This window comes from Pyrus communis, chromosome 9 (genome assembly GCF_963583255.1).
Source record: "Pyrus communis chromosome 9, drPyrComm1.1, whole genome shotgun sequence".
Classification (NCBI taxonomy): domain Eukaryota; kingdom Viridiplantae; phylum Streptophyta; class Magnoliopsida; order Rosales; family Rosaceae; genus Pyrus; species Pyrus communis.
This window is the reverse complement of record NC_084811.1, coordinates 6,884,775-6,909,227: the sequence shown is the minus strand read 5'-3', so window position 1 is coordinate 6,909,227 and position 24,453 is coordinate 6,884,775. Positions and strand designations below refer to the sequence as shown.

The following is a 24,453-nucleotide window of genomic DNA, read 5'->3' as shown; positions in this document are numbered from 1 at the left end:
AGTGCTTGATAAGACTATTGGTTATAGAGGTGGTAAAACACTCCTGATAACAACACTCATATATACAATGTGGATGGTTTTCCCACAGCTGCAAGAGCGTTGTGATATCCTTGAACCCATTGAGACCCTTCAACGAAAATAGCGGCAGGAAACATATAGAAGAACGAAATTATACTGATCCAACCATACAAATTCAACCCATCTACTTCCTTGAAGTTCTGTAAACTACGTTTCGAGTACCCCAAAGGCCTTGCACATTGAATGACACCTCAGTGACAGCAGTTAGAGCATTACCCATTACAATAGGGAAAATTGAGAGCCAGACCTGTAACGGGTACGAATCTCCTAAGAACGACGAAAACACTACTGAGAAAACAGACTCTGAGGATTTGAACCTCGCATGCGTCATAAGCCATGGCCTTAAATCTCACATGCCAATGACCAGAAAAGTCACAAGGCATATATCATGTAAGTTAAACCCAAGTACTTAACAATATACTGACATGGATGAAAGTTTAACTCCAACAACAAATCTAAAATTCAACCCCAACAACTAACCCTAAAATTCAAAAATTCTAATTAAAACACAAAATTACATAATCAATTGCATAATTAGAGAGAAAACAATAACTAGATTCAATCAATTGAAAGAAAATTGCAACAAAAATAGAAGGAGAAGGGAAGAACATAGGGAAGGGCGGAACCTGGGAAGAAAAAGAAGAAGAAGAATGAGAAGATGAACTGGGATTCAAACTAGAGAGCAAGCGCAAGAGGTAGAGAAAGCGTCTGGAAATGACAAACAGTGCGTCTGGAGAGGAATGAGAGAGCAAGAGATTTCACTCGACTAAATTGTACTATGGTTTTGGAGGGTAAAAGCAAGCGGGTGTTTACAGTATAAAGTAGGTGGGTTAAATTATTTAATTTGGTGGATATTTAATACAACCAGATACCAAACACCGTACTTTGTATCATTAGTCCTATCTGTTGTATTATACGGTGTACCAGACGAGGTCAAAGTGACTAGATGAAACTTAACCCTTAATAGAGCATCCCCCTCTCCCTTGTAATATTTAGGGTGCGTTTGTTTACCCTCACTAGCATTCATTGGATTGAACTGGACAAAGTGATAGTATAGTCCCGTGTTAGTTACACATCGGGACAAGCTTTAATGAGACTCACCTCGATTAAACACGACTAAGCGCCTTCACTAGAGGGTCTTAGCGAGACTCCCTGAAATTAAGCGGATTGCTAAGACCAACTCTTTCCCATTTCACCCCTCTCATCTAATTCTTCCTCGCAAAATTTGAAACCCATATCCCATCTACCAACTCTGCCCCGCTTCCCTTCTTCCATCTACCATTTTCAAACCCAAATCCCACAAAATTTGAAACAAAAAAGCAAAAAAATTATCAATTGTTCCATTTTCAAAACTAGATCCAACCCCTAAAATTCGAAACAAACAAGCATATTTTTTTTTCTTTCACAAAATCGTTGTGCGTTTGAAACGCACAACAATCATCCAATCACATAGTCATTCTAATCACACATACACATGGTCCAGACTCCCTGATCACAGACCTTCCCCATTGACTCCGGAGAAGCCGACTCATGAATACCCAGATGACTTAGATTCTGATTCAAGTTCTAATTTGCCAAGTCATGCTTGGAAGCTCAGGTGCAGGAGAATCAAGGCAAGCTTAAGACTTTGGAATCTGATTTGAGATCGAGAAGGCAAAGAAGGAAAAGGGAGAAAAAAAAAAGGAGAGTGACGGAAAAAAAATTAGGAAGAAAAAGAGGGAAATGGATGGAGAAGAAAAGTAAGAAGGGAGAGGTTTCTAAAATGAAAAAAAAAATAAAAAATAAAAAGAAGAAGGTAATAATGAGATATTAATAAATATAAATTAAATAATATAGTATTAAAATTTGTTATTATTCTGTTTCTTAGTTTGACACTGCACCAAACTGTGAAATCTCATTCCTGGATTTCACTATTGTAAACTATGTATTTGAATTAACGAGATTTTATATTATTTTCCGGAATTTATATTAAATTTTATTAAATTTAGATTTTAATTAAACTAATTACGAAGTTTGAATTTTGGTCAGTAATCATTAAAAATCTGTCACACTAAGTATAATTGGATAAAGCTCAATCCTACGAGAGCGTAGGTGACAACCTTTCACAAATAGGAATTGAAACGAAAAAATTAGAGACGTTTTAGTTGTTTAAAAAAAATAAATAAAAATTAGAAGCTGCCAGATGGCAGCAGGAAAGAGGGGAAAAGATAGAGATGTAGGAGAGAAAAGGTAGGAGAATGACCAATCAGGAGGGGAAATGAGGGAAATAAGGGAGAAGAAAATGAGGGAACCGGACCCCCTCTTCGATCTACCAACCCGACTCGGCCATATCTCCATATTCCAACCACCGTTGATGATGAGACTAGTCGATCCTCACTTCGAACCCAGTCGATCCTTTCTTCAATTTCACGCAAAAACTAACGTAATTTGGCCCCGTTTCACTATGAACAATGTCGGTGCTGCCGGTGTTCCTTGGCGACGATCCACTATTTCTGAAACCAACTTCGTCGACCACCACCCCCAACAGACTCCTCTTAATCTCAAGAATAAGACCCATTCTTGGGTTAAGGCATCGGAGTACGTTTTGAGGTCGAATCGAGAACACCCAAATCTAGGGTTTCAAATGGATCGAGGCCAATTTCAGGTGTTTCCCAGTTGAATTCAACTGCGACCCAAGTATAGAAGTTCTTCCCCTTGATGAGCTCTACATTTTATAAAATTTGGTAATTTTTAGAGTTAGTTGAAAAATTAAATTTCCATTCGTCGGAAACAGCTGCATGTGGCGACAAGTGGCCAGTGGGCCAACTCTGTCTTTCTAGGCTAAATTCGATACCCCAAATCCATATGTGACATCCGATTGATGAAATCTTGTCGTTTGAACATATTTTCGTTAGAGGCCGCCATTTCATCATTATAACAATCGACGATTCGATCGTTAGATCGTTACCAAACTTTATTATATTAATATACGTAATATTTGAGGACTTTAGAAACTTACAGATTGGAAATCCGGTGGGCGAATCTTCCTGATTGATTTACTAGGGTTGATTTTGATCAAAATGTTCTTATTCGTTATTGAATACTAAAATTAGTATTATTAGAGAACAAGTAGGGCTTGGTGAGTATATCGGTTAGTGAGCTATCCCATGTAATATATACATCAGTTTACGTGTATGGGACACCTTATTGTGATATAGATGTGTATTTATCTTCTTTATAATATGAATGACATGTATGGTAACTATTATGACAATGTGAGCCTAGAATCCTATTAAAAGTGTTCCGTAGAACTTGTATGATTGTGTGACATTTTAGTTAGTGGCCATGAGAAGTTGATAGTGCAGGCGATTGCGTTGTAAGTTATAGGGGTTAAAATGGGAGTAAGGAGGTTGTGTGCTGATCTAACTGCACCATATAGTAGTGGTACATGGATGACCCTGCTTGGTATATCCACAATAGGGGACCATACGTATTTTAGGGGTGATCATGCTCGGTATATCCGCGATGGGTGATCACTGCCTGCACGATTAGATTATGCCTATGGTTCTACATGATATATCAGCAATAGAGGACCATATGCATTCTAGGGGTGATGAGGATTAGTTGTACTTGGTACATTTCGATAGGCGACCATATTTTAGTTGGATTTCGTTGAGTTGTCCAGAATCCCTACTCTTGCTCATTTCCATAAGGTTAGTTCGACCCTAGATTTGAGTGAATAGAAATTGCTCACAATAGAAATTGTGTTTATAAATTAAATTTATCATGTTATTACATGGAATCTAGGTAGGGAATTATGTAGAATTTCTTTATTAAATTTCATGAATTGATATGTGATCTTAGTGATTGATTAACGTAGTTAAATGTTAATATCGTGCATCTTTGATTCTTGGGATTGATTCGTTGGAGTGATTGCGGAATGATGTTAGATATGATTGTTATTACTATGATCAGATTCATTGACCAATGTGGCTAGAGAATAATATTGTGCTACGTTGGTTGTTCTTTGAGAAGTTGCATGCTACAAATTGAGGTATTATATTGAAACATAGTGATTTATAAGATGGATGAAATGGAAATCTTGACTGTCATGTGGGTTTGTTATGTAGTCCTGAATCTAGTAATTCATGCTTGTCAAGTCCCAATAATTGAGTGAGGAATGCTATGCCTTCCTGTTAGAACGCACTGGGATAAATGTCTGAGTTTAGTGAATGGTGAACTATATATGAATGGCTTGATCCCTTCTTAGGGTATGTAGGTAGTGTAACGCTAATGTTAGATGCACCCATGAAATAAAAGAAAATGAATGCGTAGTTAAATCATTGATTGTGTTGCGGTCTTGTCTCGGAGGCGAGACATGATAGATAAACAGGAATGTGGTGACGTCACGTGTCGATCTTGGTTGTATGTCGGGATCGGGATGTGACACAAACACTTCATTAAATCAGTCTAGCTTAGTTTCCAAAGCTAGCTAGTTCGGTCTGAAATAGTTCGGTACAACAAACGTATCCTTGGAGAAAGAAAAAAAAAAAGTAGAACGTGACGAGCATGAAGCGAAACCTTGGAAATAATAGAGGAAAGATCATAAAGACCTATATGAAATGATAGTTAGGCATTTTATAGTAGACCGAAAAAAGTGAGCGTGATACTAATATATTGAGCTCATATAGGAATCACAATCCTGCAATGGGCTAGAAAATTTTAGTGTGATACCAATATTTAAACTCATGAGTGTGATACATGTAAACTAATGGGTTCTAAAGTTTAACTCTCAAGATTATTGAACTCATACTAGTGTAATAGTAGTGTTGTAAATATCAAACTCAATATGTCTTTGATTCTTATATATAGGTATCATAACCACTTAAACTATTATGAAATGCATTGGGCATGCTTAACTAGTTCCTATGACAAAAAGAGAAAATAAAAGCATGTCGCCGAGTCCTACTACAAAAACTAGATCACTAAGCACCACGGTTTGTCAAAGCACTTATTATATGATTTCGTTCACCAAAAATTTGAATAATATGAGTCCATCTATTCTACCAGTCTACTCGAACTTGTCGAGGTACCAACTTAGAAGAATCAAGAAAAAAAAAAAAAAGAGAAATTATATTCACACACCCTAAATTACTTATCTCACATTTTTTAAATTTTTTAATATTTTCTACACACCACTAATATTTGATAGAAAAATATTAAAAAATTAAAAGGATGTGGGAGAAGTAATTTGGGGTGTGAAAAATAATGATTTAACATTGAGTTCATTTCAATCCAGTTATATATTACGCCAAACATGAAGGCAAATCAACTCAAGTGAGCATCAAAACTTCCACACGCACAAAACTATGAACTTTCAAATTAGAGCAAAACTCCGTAATTAAGCACACCTTAGTAATCATGAAAATCCACAACGAACCCTATCCAAAATCTTGTACTTCGTCATCAATAATTAGATTAAACACATTACTATATTTACGTAAATTAATTAGTAACACCATGTGATCGTCAAACAATTCCCCGTTAAACTTTTTAGGCGTGGTAAAGATGAAGTCTACTGTCTAAGTATAGTTGTGGTCCACCTGGGCATCAGCAGCATCTAATAGTCTATATTTTGAATAGAGGACCCTCAGACCAATCTCCTTTCTTCCATACTGCAATGACTGTCCAGGCTGGATATAAAAAAGTGGCATACATTGATTCCAACAAGTCATGATTCAAAGCAGAAAACTTTGAACCCAAACTTGAGATGTTGATTTCACACAAGACTTTACCGAGGAAACATAGTGGAACACTCAGAATCCAATACAAATTGGAGCTAAAAATAGCCACAAAATAATGAGAATTTAGCAAGAAAAGGCATCATCATGATGAATGCTTTAATTAATTTAATCTAAATTCAAACTTAATTGTCGAGAGAAAGTACGTTGCGTTACTAAACTTAATTACATCGAAAAGAAGTACACCATTCCAACCAACTTTAGTAGCGCCTAGTCTGTATGTTTACTTGTGTCGTAAACAATGAGAATGAGTTCTGGGCTGAATATGCAAAATCCACATTTATTGGGGAGCGGGATGAGCCTTTTGGCTTGTGTACCAGTCAGTCAAAAAGAACCACTCCCAGCAAACAGATTCTTCGACACAGGAATTTTTGTCTATTTATTTTCTTCTGTCAAAAAGAAGAGGAGAGCAAATAAAGTGTGCCCTAATATTCACGCCAAACCCACATCTATCCTCCTCTCTTATATTCAAAACAGATTCTTCTCTCTCCCCACCGAGATTCTGATGGACAACTGAGGGAAAAAAGTAGGGCCTTCACTGCACTGCACCGCAGGGAGCACCTAAAAAGCAAGAAATATATTGTTGATGAGAAAAGAATTGCCAAGTGCTTGTCTCTCTTGCTTGCCCCCTCCCCTCAACACTCCACTCTTTGTCTTCCTCTCATGGCTCCACCACCTCCTCATTCTTTTCTTTTGACCAAAACCTATTTCTTCGATCCCATCAAAATGTTCTATGGTAGCATCTAAGATTCAAAATTTTCCCATGCTAATCATACCTACTATTAGTGCCAGCTGATTGGTAATAATATATAACCACCTTTAGCTCTAATCATAATCAAGACAAATACCTAACTTCTCATAGATAAAAGAATCATTTTATCGTTACAGACAAATCACAGTTTCATATGTGCACATCAAGTTTTTCGTTTTATCATTTTAATGAGTTACTTTTGCACGTTTGTTAGTTTGTGATTTACAAGCATAAACGAAAGAGGCATTACACATAAGTAGGGTCGGCTCTGAGATTTAGGAGCTCTTATGCAGTAGACAATAAATGGACTCTTGTAAAAAATAAAATAAAAAATTCTTGCTACAAAGCTAATTTATATGTCTATAGTTGTACCAATAATGGTGTACTATAACTATATAAAAAAAAAAAAAAATTAGAGCAAAACCAACATAACCAAACTAAAAACATATAAAAGTGATTATGCATATGGAGGTCATATTTCTACTCACATGCAAAATCTAGAAAAAATTTCAAATATGAAGGGTTTTTTTTTTTTTTTTTTTTTTTTTTGTTGCGACAAACCAAATTGGTACATATGTAGATGATATCATCTTTTAGGGTCCCTTTAGGATTGGGAGCCCTATTCAATAGCTTCCTATTCCACATGTCCAAAACCGTCACTACACAATAGAAGTCAAACTGTGTTATATTGATTAATCTCTATATATAAAGAGAGGGGACTAATTTGGTGAAACGCTTGTAATACCAAATTTGCCTCTCCCTACATATAAATGTTGGAAAGACTGACTTAATTACTAAGGCTGAAAAAATAAAATAATATATCTCTACTAATTAATAAAATACTTATTGTCAACCAAAATTCTATGAAATTACCAATTTAACCTTCTAATTAAAACATAACTTGAATAAGAAATATGGGGTAGAAATGTAATTTCACACAACCAAATTTTGCTGTTTTTTTTTTTTCAAAGCCTCACCCATATGTAATCCTAACATATCTCTAAATATAAATAAATAAATAAATAAAACTTCCCACTCCCACATTCTCTATCACTCTCTTCCTCTCTCCTTTTATTTCAAAAACAAAAATAAAAAATTTACTCACACACTTTTTGTGTGCCCATATGCTATTGTGATTTAAACCATCCCAGGTTGGGGTAGTTACTAACTTTTTTTTTAAATATTTTATTTTGTATTATTAAATTATTTATAATTTATATATAAATTACATAAATTTTAAAAAATAAATATTTAATTAAAAAAAAAAAGTCTATTGCCACACACATACATGTGTGGCAAGAGGATAGTCAAAGCAAGGGCTAGCAGTGTTTAAAATGAGCCATGAATTTATAATTTTCTACATCACATCATGAGGTTTTGATATTGTACCAATTTTTATATTCCATCTGTTTGAACGTGTAGTCTTACATTAAATCGATGACATGCTATATGTGAGACCACTTTCTAGGCTGATGTATAAGCCATAGTTGAAATGTTTGGACCAAACTATCCAATTCGCTATCGTTTGGGGACATGAAGCGTTCATTAAGGAAACAATAAAGCTCCATGATGAATACTTTTGGTGCAAATGTAACATACATTGTATCTCGTAACTAAGTCTCACACCTACAATGACATCAATTTAATGAAAAACTATATAGTCAAAAATCCAAAAATCATGTGTTCTCTTATTCACATGCAGAATCTAGAAAATTTTCAAAAATGAAGTTTTTTTTTTTGTTTGCGACAAACCAAGTTGGTACATGTGTATATGATATTGTCTTTTAAGGGCCCTTTAGGATTGGGAGCCCTGTTCAAGGGCACCACCAAAACCGTCACTGCATGTAAAAAGCCAAATAGTGTCATTGTGATTAATCTCTATGTATAAAGAGAGGGTGCTAATTTGGTGAAATCTTTGAAATACCAAATTTGCCTCTCCCTACATATAAATGTTGGAAAAATTGACTTAATTAATAAGGCTGAAAAAAGTAAAATAATATATGTGATTTAAAACCATCCCAGGTTGGGGTAGTTAAATTATTATATTTCGTATTATTAAATTATTTATAAATTACATAAATTATAAATTTATTTATTTTTAAATATAAATTTAATTAAAAAAGTCTATTGCCACACACATAAGTGTGGCAAGAGGCTAGTCAAAGCAAGGGCTAACAATGATTAAAATGAGCAATCAATAAATCTCTACATTACATAATGAGGTTTTGAAATTGTACCAATTTTTATATTTTGTCTAGTTGAATGTGTAGTCTTACATTAAATAAATGACATGCCATATGTGAGACCACTTTCTAAGCTGGCGTATGAGTCATAATTGATATGTTTGGACCAAACTATTCAATTCGTTGTCATGCAACGCAATCAATTTAATGAAAAACCATATAGTCAAACAATCCAAAAACATAAAATGATACGATTGAAAAACATTATGGTATAAATAAAATTTTTAAAACAGTAACTTATTTTAAAAAATCATTTCTAAATTTGAAGAGTATAAACGTAGTTAACCCTTTAATCAACTTTAAAAGCCGGCCTGCAGAGAATGTGGGTTTAATAATGATCTATTAATTTAGCATCTTATTACATCACTCGCGCCAAGTGCATGGCTCATGCAGGTATATAAATATGACCCAGTCGTCCCAGTGGAGTGACAGCGTGAGCCAAACACTTGCTCGGTCTCGTAGTCAAACCAGCATTTTGCTTTTTAACACCAACACACAAACCATTTCTCAATTTTAGTCCAATCCAACCCTCTCTTTTTCTTTTCCCTTCTGTATCCAATCCCCCCTTTTCCTTTTCTCTCTTTTCCCAAATCCAATCCCACCATAAATACTCGTCATAACAAACCCAACTGCCCTCTCTCTGCTCCACAATCTAGTGCTAACTTTTTTCATATCATAACCCTTCTCTCTCTCTCTCTCTCTCTCTCTCTCTCTCTCTGTGTAAAATGTCAACGAGAGCTAGTAGGAGGGTGAGTTTCAGTCCTGATGTGAATGAAAAGCCAATTCTGTATCTGAAACAGGGCGGCGGTGGATGCTCCAGAGTTGGTGGAAGCAGGAGCAGGGTGACCGGAATTTGGACTTTCAGGTTGCTCAAAGATACACAAGTGCTCTCCACACCCATCAAACTACTACGAACTCTCAGAACCAACATGGCTAGAGCAGTGTGCATTATGTCTGCAAGAAAGCGGACTTCGAGGAAGGTGTCATCGTCCAACCACCTGACAAGGTCAAGGTCTGTATCCGATCCTATGGAATCTCATCGAGTTGAAGCTTTGGAGGACTGCATCGAGTTCCTGAATTCTGCTGCTTCTTTGCAGAGAACAAATTCAATTGCTTGAAATTTTTGTTAATAAGAGACTTGTAGAATGATTAGTGTTCATAAAAAAGGCAAGAAAATAAAAGTTTTCGGTTGTTGCATGCAAAATTTATCTGTAACATGTAGAAAGATACATAACGAGTGCAAATCACATTATCTTGTGTGAATTTTTGTTTACCAAGTTGCTTTAATTTTGAGCAATCACTGATAGTCTATGTAAGAGCTCGTAAATCAAGTGGTCAAGAGTGGTTCCTGAATGCAAAATCTTGTGTTCAAACCAATGTTTTAAAAGGCGAAGGCCTATGCGAGGCATTTCATGGGTAGCCTCACCTAGCAAAAGCTTTGAGGCATGAGGCGAAGCCTCACGAGATATAATTTTTTTAATTTGTATGTATATATATACATATGTGTGTGTGTGTGTAATGCTTTGTAAAACAAACAAATCATCAATAAAACAAGCAATCAAACTGACCATTACCAAATTGAGATTAGAATACTTAAAAACTTGAATTTTGAAACAAAATGTAGTATGAGATTGGGTTAAAATTGAAATATGGGATTGGGATTGAGAATTTAGGGTTTGAGGAATTGGGGATTTGGGATTGGGTGAAATATAGCAGAGTGAATTGAGGATCAGGTGAAATATAGTAGAGATAATCGGGTATTGGGTAGGGAAGAAGAAGGGGACGTTTGTGAATATAAAAAATAAAATAAAATTAGACTTGGCTAAAATGACGTTGTTTTGGATCAAGTCATTTACAAAGATTAAAGACTTTGCCAAAACGGCGTCATTTTGGGCCAAGTCTCTCTAAATAAATGGAAAAAACCCTTAATTCTTCTTCGTGAAGACATTGTTGCAACATAGAACCAAAGCAAAGGTTTCCCAAAAAATTTCAAATTTCAAGCAAGATTTTGGATTGCTAAAGGGTCTTGGGAATGCCCAATCAAACACCTTAGGCGCTTAAACACGCCTTGACCACGTCTAGGCGAGTTTATGCCTTCTCTCACTGGGCAGAGGTGATTTCACCTCTGCCCCGACTCCAAAACCGACTAAGCACGCCCCAAGATACGTTTTTTTATTAAACACTAGTTCAAACCAGTAATTACTGGGTGATTAAAAGCACCAACCCTGGAATCTAAGTATTGTGTTCGAATCAGTAATTAGCAAGAGCTTGTAACCCAAGTGAATAACCATAAGCGATTAAAACTTTTTTAATCCTGCAGCCTAAATGTAATCATGCTTATTCTTCAAATTCAAAGAAGTACCTGTCGAATATCTTACAAGTACCAAACAGGATGCAAAGTTACCAACTCATGGATACTGATAAATTCAGAGGAATCAGCATGGGCTGTGGGGCTAGAGTCCCGTGCCCCTTTTGGATTGGACCACAATTGTTCAACTCAACGAATATCCCACTTTTTACATCAACTTTATCTCAATCTTTTGACCCAACAAAGCAGCTGAATTTACTCAGGAAGATCAATGGTAAATCCAAGATCAATCAAATATCATGAGACATCACACACTGCTACAACAATGAAGGATCACTAATTCTCTAAAAAATTGGGACACCAGCCCGTCTATAAGTTAAATTATACGATATCTAAGGATTGCTAGTGATGCTTGATTCTGTGTATGAATGACAAACGATAGCGAAACACGTTCAAGATTCCAACGAAAGTTTCTCAAGCTCTGTAATGCCCTGGCTGAAAGCTTTCTTCATTTCTAGAGCTCTCTTATAGGGAGGGGCAATTGGGGGCTGTACAGGATCCAAGCTCCGGTAACTTCCCTGGGCGTCTTTAGGCAGCGGATAGGAGCGGTCGGAGTCGTACCCACTGAGGTCACCACATGCTAAAAATGGAATGTACACCTTATTGGGCCCTTCCAACCACCCGCTACGGCAATCTGCCAAAATAACTTCAATTACTGCCATATCAAAATCCAAAAATACAATGAAGCTGTGCTCTTCATTCAAATTTTGAACTGTGACTGTACAAATTCATTACACATCACCAAAGAATTGCAAGAATGGCTATAAATACTGTAATTTTTATGAACCATAAGAGTCTAAATGTATATACCTAGATCATCTGCTCCGGAGGGGCTTCCCACCTTTTCTAGCAGGCGATGCAGATCCTTAGGGTTGAACCCATCAGGAGGGGAATAATTCTCACAGACTGCAAATGCCTCTGTATAACATGAAATACCAGCATTAGTATGACACAACAAAAGCACACTACCATGTTATGTTAATATATTCAGAAATCTGTGCCGCTCATGCCATGCTGGATGCCCTCTAAGGAATTGAATTTAGATATGATGGAAGACTTCGTTCAGCAGCATTTCAAGAGGCACTTATATATCTAGAATTCTAGACCAGAATTATATTCAAATTCCAACTTATATAAACAACGAAAAAGAGCCCTCCCTTTTTTTTTTCACATAACCACAACCCACAATTAATCGTTCTGAACTTTAGTTTTCAAATGACTGCAGATAGACCATAATATAAGATTGATGATCAATCTGTTACCTATGCTGGAGTTGCGGCTGCTTTTCGGCTTTGCAAAAGTCACGATGGGGAAAAATAGTTTCAGCTGCAACCAAATGGGCAAAACAACAAGGATATTCATTTAATGAAATCATGATTCTTGATGCCAAACATAAGAAAAAAATGCAGAATACATTGTTGCAACAAGTTTTTAGGATCCCAAATTTGTGAGCTTTAAACTACCTGACAGTACAGAAGACTTGTATCTTTTCCACGGAATATCTTTGCTATAAATTTACCACCCTCTTTAAGTACATGAGTCACAATTGTTAAACCCTACAAGGAAGACCCACCGGGTGATATCAATACCATACAAAGCTCAACAGCATACATATGGGTTAGAAAGATTGAATGCAATGTAAAGTAACAAGAATGGACAACAAATGATGATATGGTGCATTCTAAAACAGGTACTTATCATGCAAACTTTTATAATGTTAAATTGCCTTGCAAGGACTTCCGGGATACTTACCGCTAGTATCAGCTGGGACTGAACAAATTCATCCATGTCATGAAGGCCAGTTACTGCAAATCAGATAAAGCACACCTAAGCAGACATTACTTATAAATGAAAGCAGTAACAACGCAGTGGACCATAAAACCAGAAACGCAGCATACCATCAGGAGCACCATCACACACAACCAGGTCAGCTTTGCAACCGTCGAAATGTCTGATGACCTAAAGTGTTACGAAAAAAATCAGATAAACAAAAACCGGATTACAACACATACCACCATACCATGATAACGAACAATATGTATAGAAGGGAAACTAGAAATGTAGCTGATTGTTACCACTTCAGCGGTTCGGGCATTAGTTATATCACCCTGGACTTGAATAACACCTTCAATCGGAGCCATTGGCTGCAAATCAATAGCTACGATAAGCGGAACATCGCCATCTCTGAAAAAATAGGGGAAGGATCAAGTTAGGATCATTGTATGTTAGAACAAGATTAAAAACTACTAGCAGCTGAAAATGACATGAAAACTTACTTAGAATCAGATGAACTCTTTGCTGGGAGATACAATTTCCTACTCAAAACCTACACCAAATTACGCATCAAAACCAAAATTAGGAACTTTGAATTGGGTTTTCGGCGTAATCACAGTAAGGACAATATAGATATTACGATATATGAATCGTTTGATACCTGACTCCAGCTACCAGGGGCGGCACAGAGATCGACGACCCGCTTGACGCCGTCGAAAATATTGAACTCCTCGTCGATCTGGAGGAGCTTGAAGGCGCTGCGTGCACGCCATCCTTCTTCTTTTGCTTTCCGGTAGTAGATATCCCTCTTATCCCTTGAAGCTTTCCCCATCTTTCTATGTTCTCACAGAAACAGTGGAGAGGTAAAGTTCAGAGTTGGGTTGTTCTCAGGCGGGGCGCGGTACCGGAAAATCCTAAACCCTCCTCGTCTGGCTCGTTTCTACTTTATTGTTTTACCAGGGGCGGCAGCGCTGAAGTGGCTATGCCGCCACCGTGGGTTTTGGGTAAAGAGGTACATGTACTAAAACGCTGTGTCGTTGCCCCGGATTATCAACTAAACGACGTGTAGTTGCTTTGTTGGTGACATTTTATTTTGTAAATTGACCTAAATGATCATAAATTAATTCCACGAATTGTTGAACTAATCAAAATTAAATATCGACAATACAAATTAAGTATGTATAGGCCGAACATGAACAACATACTGAAAGTCCATTCATTTCAACAATTGAAATTTGATAAGATCATTTTAGCCAAGTCCTTGAGTTTGCCAATTAAACTTTTATAAGAGCTTTAATTCGCGACTTTGGAAAAAAATAATTGCACCCATGGTTTTGGACTAACCTAAATTAGCCACTTGGGCAAACATTCAAGTGACATATCGAAAATTTTGCCTTTCGTTGCTTTGGAACATACCTAAATTAGTTTTGGACTTAAACACAGCCTAATTCATCCTCTTTTTATGTTACACTCTAAATTTTTAATTATTTGATATGACGTCACACTAAAGCTAACTCCATCGTCCATTCATATCATAACACATGGAATAAATATCAAAATGTGATAATATGACCATCCACTTGCATTATGACACGTGGATTAAAAACACGACATTGCAATGTCACCATCAATCCGATTATTTCCATTACGCATGGTGCTCATACGGTTTGATCTTCAATCACGAAATGGTAGCACTTATTTCCAAAGGAGGTCGTTGTTCTAATTTTTAAGCAAACTAGCTTGGTACTGATTAAATATGAATGCTTGTCAATCGGAGAAATGCATCGAGAGTCTACTCGTATAGTGTAACAAATCAATGACAGAAATATCTCCACCTGCAAATCCTGTCAATCTTGAGTACAAAATTTTCAATAAAAGCCTCGAAAGTAGCAGATCGAATTGACTCCACAACGAAAGTTAAGGCAGTGTCACAACGGTTGAAACCCCAGTCACCAGCAAATCATGTCTTTCAGCTGCCAGCGGCAGACGGGACGGTTGCTGGCTTTGCATCCTCAGCTTTCTCATGTTCTTTGTTTAGCACCTGGAAAACAGATGTGAGAAAATCATAGAGATATATCATTCAATCTGCCAGAAGATATCCATTTAAATTCGATAGAAAGTACCATACTCTAATTCTTTAATAAAGAAATGCAACCGTGACCGCACCCTCGGGTTCCCAACTTTTTTTTATCTGATCTGTTGGGGTTTATTATAAGTACAACATATTAGTAGCATAGCCTTTTAAATTTCCAATCTAAAGTAGCACATTCACAATCTCATCTGTTAAGAGGCACAAAAGGTTAGCACACACAAACCCCCGACTCATATTGTCTGACCTACTGGGAGAAGCGGGGAGTTTGACAAGATTAATAGATTTGCAATTTATTATTTTTCTTTTTTTGAGAAGAATAGTTTCATATCTTTTGGAACGAATTAGGGGAAACAAAAACCTTGCACGGGGCAGAATATTCACTCTTTATATTGCACATGTACAGAAACTCGTGTTCCAGAAAGAAAGGAACATTAACAGTGGTGGTGAACTCCTATAAGGTGTTACTTCAGTTCAGCTCAGATAGAGCTATATAAGAGGGAGGTACAAGGGGATTCTAAACCCTCAGAAGAAAGTTCAAAACGCGTGGTGCGGTTGTATGCGTCTGGTTGACAGAGTGGGATGAAGAGTTAAAAGGGCATGGTTACCTTGTTGTTGATCAAGTTGTGGAGGGCGATGACGCTTCGGATGAGAGAAGAAAGATAAATAACCAACATCATGTCATTTGTTTTTACTGCATAGAGAAGGGAAATATACATCAAAAGGCCTGCATTAAAGAGTAGAGCTATCTAAATTACTGAACTCACACACTAGATATTTTTGCTTTTATACCTGAAAATCCCTTGACTAAATCTGCCACATTGAGATTTGGAAGTAGATTGAACACGTCCTGACATTTCAAAAAACAACCTCAATATGACTTATTATATAATAAATACACAAAAAGTAAGAAAAGTGAGTATGCAGCAAGAACAAGAAACACAACAAGGTAGTCATAATAAGCGATAACGGTAATGTATAAATAAGGAATGAAAAATGTACCTGCAAATGGTAAAGTATCTCATGATTTAGTGGGAGCGTCTCATCAATGACAAGATCTAGGTAACTGCGTATTTCTCGTAACCGTGCATCCAAACCCTTTAGAGCAGTCAGTTTTCCAGTAACCTGTAAATACGAAAGGTAAGTGTATTCCTTCAAATTCATTAAATATGTAGATGCTTTTAACATTCATTCTCAAGTTTCTTTCTGTAGGTTAAAATCAAACTGGACTTCATCTTTTCATTTTGAAAAGGAAAACAAGATGCCCAAAAAGGAAAAAGAAATTATATGTTGAAAAACCTCATTTGCAAGTGTACTGATGGTTGTATCCTTCACATCTCTTAGTAAGTGTTCCACTCCTGTTGATAAATAACAACATAACACATTTAGTAGGCTAGGATTTTAAACAACAAAGAAGTGTATGCTTGTATGTCCTACAGCTTTTGAACAGGGATAAGTTGTTAACAAGAAAATGTAACTATTCGTCCTATGGCATACCAATTTCCTCAACCTCGTGAGCAGCAATTTCTGACGGCACATGAACAAAAATCTTCTGGCTTTTTTGAGTTGCATTCTGTATTCAAATCTTTTAAGTTAGTTGCATTGGTGGCCATACAAAGGAGCTTGTCAGAAATCTAGTAATAACTATGTTCTCAACATTTAAACAAGGGATAGCAGCCAAATAAGAAGATGTAAATCCATGGTTACCTCTTTAACTTCTTCGACATCATAGTAGGCTTTGGTGGGTATTCCCAACTCCTTAGGCTGGACATCAATAATGACGAGGACTGGGTTTGGGACATAGCTACATACCATAAAGAACTTTACTTTATAAACAAATAAAAATTAAGCACAACAATCATAATATTCCAAGCTGAGAAACAGTGCGTATGTGTGTATTAGTATAACATTCATTCATTAATCTAAACGACCAGCCTTGATAGTCACGCATTTAATAAAATCAGGACTGTAGTAAAGAGATGAAGGAAAAGCGCATATTGGGAAAAATGCACAATGCCGCTTAATGCACGCATATGCTAATTTACATGATCTTACTTGTGGAATAAACTGTGAATATCCAGATCATTCTCCTTGAGTTTTGGCCCAGTGCTATACCAACCTACAACATGCTCCTTGGCTGAAATTTTAACAGACATTCATAAATGGAGATCACTAACACCTCCCACGAAAAAAAGCAAACATCCAAATATACACAAACGTTGAACAAATGTTACCATTGATCCTCTTGAACATGGAGAACATTGCTTCATGGTAGTTGTGGTCAAGAAACCAAATGCTAGGGTCTTTCTCCTCTTCTTCGAAGGGCACTGAACATCAGAGTAACAATTTCAAGCTCAATCTTCAATTACTGTAAAACAAAACCCAAACCCCAATCCAAATTGGTCCCAATTTGCAAACCCTAACCCTAAATTAAATCAATCTTAAACTAATAAAAAAAACTAAAACCCAATTCGAATCACGAAATAACTGCCAATTTCGATTCAAACAAAATCCCAAAATCTCAAAATTCACAATCAATCCAACAAATTTTCGGATCTAAACCTAAGGACAAATCAAATCAAGGGATTGGGGGGCAAAATTTGAAATAATGCGGTGAAATCAACTGGGGGGAACTTAGATAATCGGACCTGCGTAGCTGTTGGAGACGTCGACGACGCCTTTGTAGGTGCTTCCGAGCAGAACGCCGACGACTCGCTTGCGAGTGTCCTTGGCGACTCGGTTGTAGTTGTCGACGATGCTGAGCAGAACAAGCGGGTGGACTATCACCTTCTCGATCAGTCTCGCCGATACTTGCTGCGTTTTGATGACGTCCATCTCAAAGCTTCGATCTGTGTTCTGATGGTGAAATTCGGATTTTTTTCGTGTCTAAATTTCTAAAACCCTTCAGAGAAAGAAGAAAAACCCCCGACAAGACAAAAAGGGCGATGAAAAAGCCATTGGGAGTTCAGGCAATACGCGGACAGATGCCGTCCGATGTGTTGACCAAGGGGAGTCAGCGTAGCGAGAAAATTTTCAGTGTGACACAGAGTCTTCGCGGTATGGTGTGCAATAAATACTCTTTTGCTTTATTTTATTCTTTGGACAAGATAGTTTTTCTTTTTTTATATATATATATATATATATATATATTGTTTTTTTTTTTGTCAAATTTTATCTTTTAAATTTTTGGGTACAACGATAGCGTTCGTATTGGTAGTTAGCTGTTGGGGAGTAGTGAAATCGATAACGATTTAACTCGCACCAAAGAGTATTAGTATAATTGTTTTCCGCCCCTTTGTTAAAGCGTTATTTAGATAAAAGATAGTTTTCATTCAAAAGTTAAAAAATGCAATTTTACAACCGTATTGTGGACTTTTATCACTCTTCACTTGTAAATAAGATGTTTTATATTCGAATCACATAAACAGCGAGTTCAATACTAATTGGGAAAACTTAATATAACTCCAATTTTACAAGCCATTATTAGTTATAGTCCAATTTTGTTTAATTTTTGAGTTAGGTCCAGTAATTTACTGTCCACATCAGCTTATATGTATTCTCTTGCCACATTTACCCTTAAAATTTGACTAATCAAGTAATTACTGTTTTTTTTAATTTTTTATTAAAGTTAATCTTATCCTTAATTATAGGATTATTTTTAGGGATTTAAATCTCATTTTTTCTCCTCCTTCCACAAACCGTTCATTTTTCTTTTCTTGTTTCTCCCTCACAATATCTTTCTCTTCCTGCATTATTCTGCCCAATAATCTTCTTCCATAATATTCATCTTCTGCTCCTCCTCCTTCCATAAAGATGATCAATATAATTGCAGGCTCCCACGATTAATTTCTTCTTCAGTTTTTTGGTATGTATTAAGTAGAATAAATCTACTTTATAGGTATAAAGTATTTGTCTTCCTAAAGAGTAGTTATACATAAAATTGAATGTATTTGGGAAATAAAATCCCAAATGCCCCACCAAAGTAATAAACCCTCCATCCCCAGCACTCATAGTCACCAAACTGCTGCTCCACTTTGATCTGCGCCTTCCACCAATTCAGGCAAACAAAATTTTGTTACGTTTTTTTGGGACGGAAGGGAGAATATCAAACAAATTAAGATAGCATCATAATTAAAGATCCCCAAACACCAAGGTACAAGCACAGAAACTAAAACAAACTTTGAATCAAATGTATATATAAAAACTCTGGCCATACGAGGATGATGGATTGGGTGCGCCATGAATTATACACAAGGAGGATTGAAGATGCATAAATCATTCCACCAAAACAGGTAGATAAAAATAAATTAATTAATTCCACCCACAAAGGTAGAATGAAAAACCTTTTCCACTCATAGAGGTGGACAAAAACACATAACTTACGTACCTCTATCACAGTTTTTAATTTTTTTTATCTACCTCTCACAATTGTTTTACTTTTATTTTTGATAAACTTATCATACTTGTTGTATATGGATTTTTAATTTTTTTTTTTTTATGAGAAAGTAGATAAAGGCATTTGAAATTCAAATTTAACAAATTAAAATATATTTTTATTTTTACTTTAAGGGGCAAAATGGACATACTAACAAATCAAATGAAACTGGACTTGATCTGAAAGTGGGTGATTTTTTTGGACTTGTATCAAAATGCCCCTTTATTTTTTCTACCATCTATTATATCTTAATAGTTTTTTTATAAAATAAAAAAAATTAAGTATTATAGTTTTTTTTTTAATTAAAATCAGTCATGAAAACTAGAAATTTAATTACTTCAACCCTCCATACAGGAAATTTTGCGCACAAAAGTGCCAACAAAATTACCAAGTGAGCACTCTTCAACAAAGTTTACTCCTCGGCCAAGTCCGGCTGATGAGTTGGCACGCCCCGCATTAACCTAAGGACGTAGTTAGCTCATTAGTTACTCGACCTGCACGCCACGTAAGCTTTGTAACTTTTAAGGTCAACACAACCATACTATTATCGAAAATTAAACGTCAGGGGACGAAAGCACTCTGTGTTGGTGATATAATATTGGACATGACCGACTTTAGCTAATTAGTAAGGACCTTGGAGCAAATCTTGCAGACAATGTTACAAGGATTAATGGGTCGTAGTAGTTGAGTCATGCATGTGGGGTCCTTCGTCTTCGGAATTAAAGTCACATGGATGAAATTAATTTTACCAAGCATAGTCCCGAGGAAAGCAGCGAACGCACCCCGATACACACATCTTGCCCCCACAATCCCCCAATGTTTTTGGTAAAACCCGGGGTCATACCATCCGGTCCTGGAGCCTTTGTAGGATGCATTTGAAAGAGGGCAAACTTTATTTCCTCATCCGTAAATGGCAAAAGAAGTTCATCGTTCATTTCCTTTGTAACTCTCGGCTTAATGGCATCAAGGACTTTTGACATTTCATTTGATCCTTGCGACTTAAATACTTGTGTGAAGTAATCTACAATAATATTCTCCATACCTGTTTTACCATCGTACCACACTCCATTAGCATCAAACAGTCCATGCAACCAATTTCTTCTTTGTCATCTGTTGGCTTTTTGATGGAAAAATTTGGTGTTTTGGTCCCCATACGTAGCCAATTCTCTTGCGATCTCTGTCTCCAAAAGGCTTCCTCTTGGGCAAGTAAAGAGTGAATCTCCAAATATAACTCTATTCGCTGCGCAATGGTGGTTTCATTAAAAGGTTGTCCAAACAAACAGTTCAACTTGTCTTCCGTGGCTGTAATATCCCTAGGGAGAGTTCTCGTAGTATTCTTTGCCCAATTCATTAACTGGACAAATGTTGCTTTCACATTTTCTGTTACTAGGTACATCGGAGAACCATGGTACGTAGACTTCCACCCCTCCCTCACTGCTTCGGCACAGCCATCTTGAACGGACCAACTGTCGTCATAGCGGAATGTTCCTCTTTTCTTAACTACTTTCTTGGCTGCCCAATCAAACAAAATTGGGATATGAACGGAGGAAGTAGGATTCAAATGAACAACTCTGAACCTCGGGAATAGGTCAATCCACGCCTGATTAGCTAAGGCACGGTCCAACCTCACTTTAATACCTCCACCCCTTGTTGTTGCCCTGGTGAACTTATACCCCGTAAAACCCAAGTCTTTAAGTTGACAATTCATCACCGTATCTCGAAAGCCCTTCATTTGTCTCTTGCCCCGCAAGTCTCCACCTTCTTGCTCATCTGCTCTTAGAATTTCATTAAAATCTCCTATACAACACCACAACAAAGCCAAGTTTGCATGGAGATTTTCGAGGAGTTGCCAGGACTTATAACGATCAGCTTCAGCAGGATACCCATAGAAAAAAGTCAATCTCCAATGAAGCGCATCCCCCAATCCTCCTACCTCCAAATCAATATGATTTTGGGAGTAAGATCGTAGTGAGAGATTCGTTTCCTCTTTCCACACGACTCTCAAACCTCCTGAACGCCCACGACTAGGAACTGAAAAAATAAAATCAAATTGTAATCGTGATTTCATCTTCTCCATAAACGCAACTGAACTCTTTGTTTCACAGAGAAAAATCACAGTAGGATCTTGCTTGAGAACGAGTCTCTTTAGAGCACGAATTGCCCAAAGGTTCCCAAGCCCCTCACAATTCTAGCTGATGCAACTCATTGGTGTCAGCGGGGCTGAAACTCATCAGCCGCCACCGTTGTAGAGTTTAGAGACATGAGATAGAGACTGTTTCTTGGATGTAGGAAGACTAACCATGATTAATTTATGCATATATTTTTTAATCGAAAAAATATTGAAGTTAATTAAATATCAACCTTACCATCTTAGTGCATCCTCGTTAAAAATTTATTGCAATATTTCGTTGTCTAATACTTACCGTTTTGTATCACTCAAAAACCAAATATGCGAGGAAGGATTTTGTTGCGCCTTGGTTTACCCGACGACGTTTTTTCATCGCACAAACTTTCTTGAGACGAAGGTCTTTGCCTAAACCTTAGCGCAATGAAGATGTGTCGTCGCCTTAAGTTCTTTGCGATGGATAAGCTTTGTCGCCTAAATTTGGCGCAATAAAGTATTTTGTCACGATAAGTTTCGTTTGACGAAGTTTTTCGTCGTGTTTCTAACGTAACTTTCATTGTGTAGACACTATTGCGCACGACAAAGCTTTATATTTTGCCACACAAAGCTTTGAGTCTTGAACGTTATCCGAGTATAGAGGGGCAACAAAATTTTCGTTGCCCAATGTTTTAAGGGACAAATTTACGTGTTGCGTGACGAATGGTCTTTTGTCGGGAAAACACTTTTCTGTAGTAGTGTTAGTGTATATAATTTGTATGTATTCCAAAAATATAAAAAAAATGGAGAGATGATTTCCACACACCCATATTAGCCTTCACACATCCTTTTTTTTATCTATAACCAAATAGGTCAAATGGAAACAACGACCAAGATTAAACAGAAGTTTGTAAGAGGCTAAAAAAGTGTTCATCATTTTCCTAAATTTTGATGTTATTCGGGCCTTACACGTGAAAACCCCTAAATTCTATATGTATATGTTAAGTGACGCGTTTATTTTTTATACAATGAGTACCATTTATAACTAATATATACATATTACCGAATCTACAAAGTATATATGTATAAGTAATTTGTATGTATCAGTAATTTGTGACCTAGAAAAACTTACGGTAAGGAAGACAAATCTGGAGAGCAGGGCCAGCCCTGAGAATTTGGGGGTCCTAGGCGAGCCTTCGAAGTGGGGCCCTAAAATTATCTGATCTCCGGTTCTTTGTATATTGATTTGTATAAAAAAGAATTTGCTAAATACATAAAAAGTTCTATTTTCACATCAAATATCATTAAAAATATATAAATATACAAACATTATTTAAACATTACATGATTCACGTTTTTAGACACAAATGTACTAAATGTTTGCAGTCAAGAATTTAAGATTGAGAGTGAAAACTTGATGATCACGGGAGTAAATAACAATAAAACTTGATTGATGAGTATAATAAATTCAACGCCAATTGCTTCTCTTGTGTTTTTTTTCTTCTAAAATCAACATCACACTAACGAATTGAATATTAAAATAATCCATTGAAAATAAAAATATAAAATTCAAAGTTTTGATTACCTTAAAGCACAATCTTTAAGACCATATGATAGTTGGTTTAAACATTCAACAGAAATGGAGAGAATGGGAAGTTGGTTTAAACATTCGATAGAAATTGAGAGAATGAGAAGTTGAAAGAAAAAAGATTGCAAAGAGACTTGAGTTTTATAATTTTATATGCATTTGGACAGATGAATTGGGAATTGAATAGATGAATTGGCAATAAATTTGAAAAACAAGAAAAATCTAGTGACTGAAAGGTAGCTTCGTGTTTCAAACTCAACACCCCAAAGAAAAATAAAGCCAACATTTCCACTGCACTAACAAATGAATTATGATATTTCTCACTTTATTTTGTATTTATATATTAATTACAGGATATAAAAAAATTTTGGGGGTCCTTCCGAAGTGGGGGCTCTAGGCCGGCGCCTACTTGGGCTACCCTGAGGGCTGGCGCTCAGAGCAACAACTTCCGATAGCTACCCCTGCAAATATCATGTACAGGTTTAATGAACGCCGGCATGATAACTACAATACCGGAATACAAATTGAGAATTGCAGCCGAGTCAGTGATAATGAGCTCCCACACACCAGTTAAGTACATGGTCATTACCGACATGAAATACGCCGTTAGTATATACGGCCAGTACACACACCTACAAATAAGCCAGCATCAGAACTGTAAAACAAAAGAAGCAAAATTTATGATCAAGTGTGATCATATATAAATATCTGGGGTTAACACACCTTTACCTTACATGGAACTTATTCATTGCCGCATGACATTTCGATCTAATAATGCAATGACATATGAAGAGAAATTAACTTAAACATGTGACATCGTATTAAAGCCTGTACGCCACACACTAGTACAATCCTAGTCATAGACCTAGTCATAGACTACTGTATATATAGTGGCGCTCAATCAACCTGTTCCATGCATGTAAGTCTACCATCTCCACTCAAAAGGTATGTATATCAGGATTACTTACCAGAGAACATGAGCATAGGACATGATGTCATTCCTGAGAACAAGGACGGCTGCAAACCGGGGAAAAAGCGCAAGAGAACAAGAATATCCCAGAAATCCAACCCTTCAGATACTCCAAGGGGAGTAGTTATTTTACAGGATGGATAAGGCTGAGGAATTGCCAGTCTTGCGAAAGACGTCGTTCATTGAACAAACTCTTGGTGAAGTTACTACTTGCCTCTACGGAAGAGGTGTGCCACCCCAGGCTGGCATTAAATCTTTCTCATGCCAGTGGCTATTG

The 24,453-nt window shown here is 36.6% G+C and overlaps 4 protein-coding genes across 4 annotated transcripts; 1 reads left to right on the top strand and 3 right to left on the bottom strand.

Annotated features, from left to right (window-relative positions):
* Positions 1 to 9,577: 9,577 nt before the first annotated feature.
* On the top strand, positions 9,578 to 9,970 carry LOC137744282 (uncharacterized). Its single transcript, XM_068484136.1, has one exon. It carries the CDS (start codon positions 9,578 to 9,580, stop codon positions 9,968 to 9,970), a length of 393 nt encoding a protein of 130 aa, XP_068340237.1.
* Positions 9,971 to 11,351: 1,381 nt separating this feature from the next.
* On the bottom strand, positions 11,352 to 13,990 carry LOC137745589 (uncharacterized). The gene is made up of 9 exons (XM_068485563.1): positions 13,655 to 13,990; positions 13,497 to 13,546; positions 13,296 to 13,404; positions 13,119 to 13,179; positions 12,973 to 13,025; positions 12,684 to 12,776; positions 12,483 to 12,546; positions 12,031 to 12,138; positions 11,352 to 11,854 (listed from the first exon to the last, which is right to left on the bottom strand). The coding sequence occupies exons 1-9, from the start codon at positions 13,823 to 13,825 to the stop codon at positions 11,613 to 11,615; spliced, it is 951 nt and encodes a 316-aa protein (XP_068341664.1). The 5' UTR covers positions 13,826 to 13,990; the 3' UTR covers positions 11,352 to 11,612.
* A 624-nt stretch (positions 13,991 to 14,614) lies between these two features.
* LOC137744811 (26S proteasome non-ATPase regulatory subunit 7 homolog A-like) lies at positions 14,615 to 18,041 on the bottom strand. Its single transcript, XM_068484612.1, has 10 exons — positions 17,731 to 18,041; positions 17,317 to 17,409; positions 17,138 to 17,219; positions 16,790 to 16,886; positions 16,580 to 16,655; positions 16,382 to 16,440; positions 16,085 to 16,207; positions 15,875 to 15,932; positions 15,691 to 15,776; positions 14,615 to 15,034 (listed from the first exon to the last, which is right to left on the bottom strand). The coding sequence occupies exons 1-10, from the start codon at positions 17,915 to 17,917 to the stop codon at positions 14,963 to 14,965; spliced, it is 933 nt and encodes a 310-aa protein (XP_068340713.1). The 5' UTR covers positions 17,918 to 18,041; the 3' UTR covers positions 14,615 to 14,962.
* A 2,497-nt stretch (positions 18,042 to 20,538) lies between these two features.
* LOC137744281 (uncharacterized) lies at positions 20,539 to 21,594 on the bottom strand. Its single transcript, XM_068484135.1, has one exon. The coding sequence runs from the start codon at positions 21,592 to 21,594 to the stop codon at positions 20,539 to 20,541; it is 1,056 nt and encodes a 351-aa protein (XP_068340236.1).
* Between the last annotated feature and the right edge of the window lie 2,859 nt (positions 21,595 to 24,453).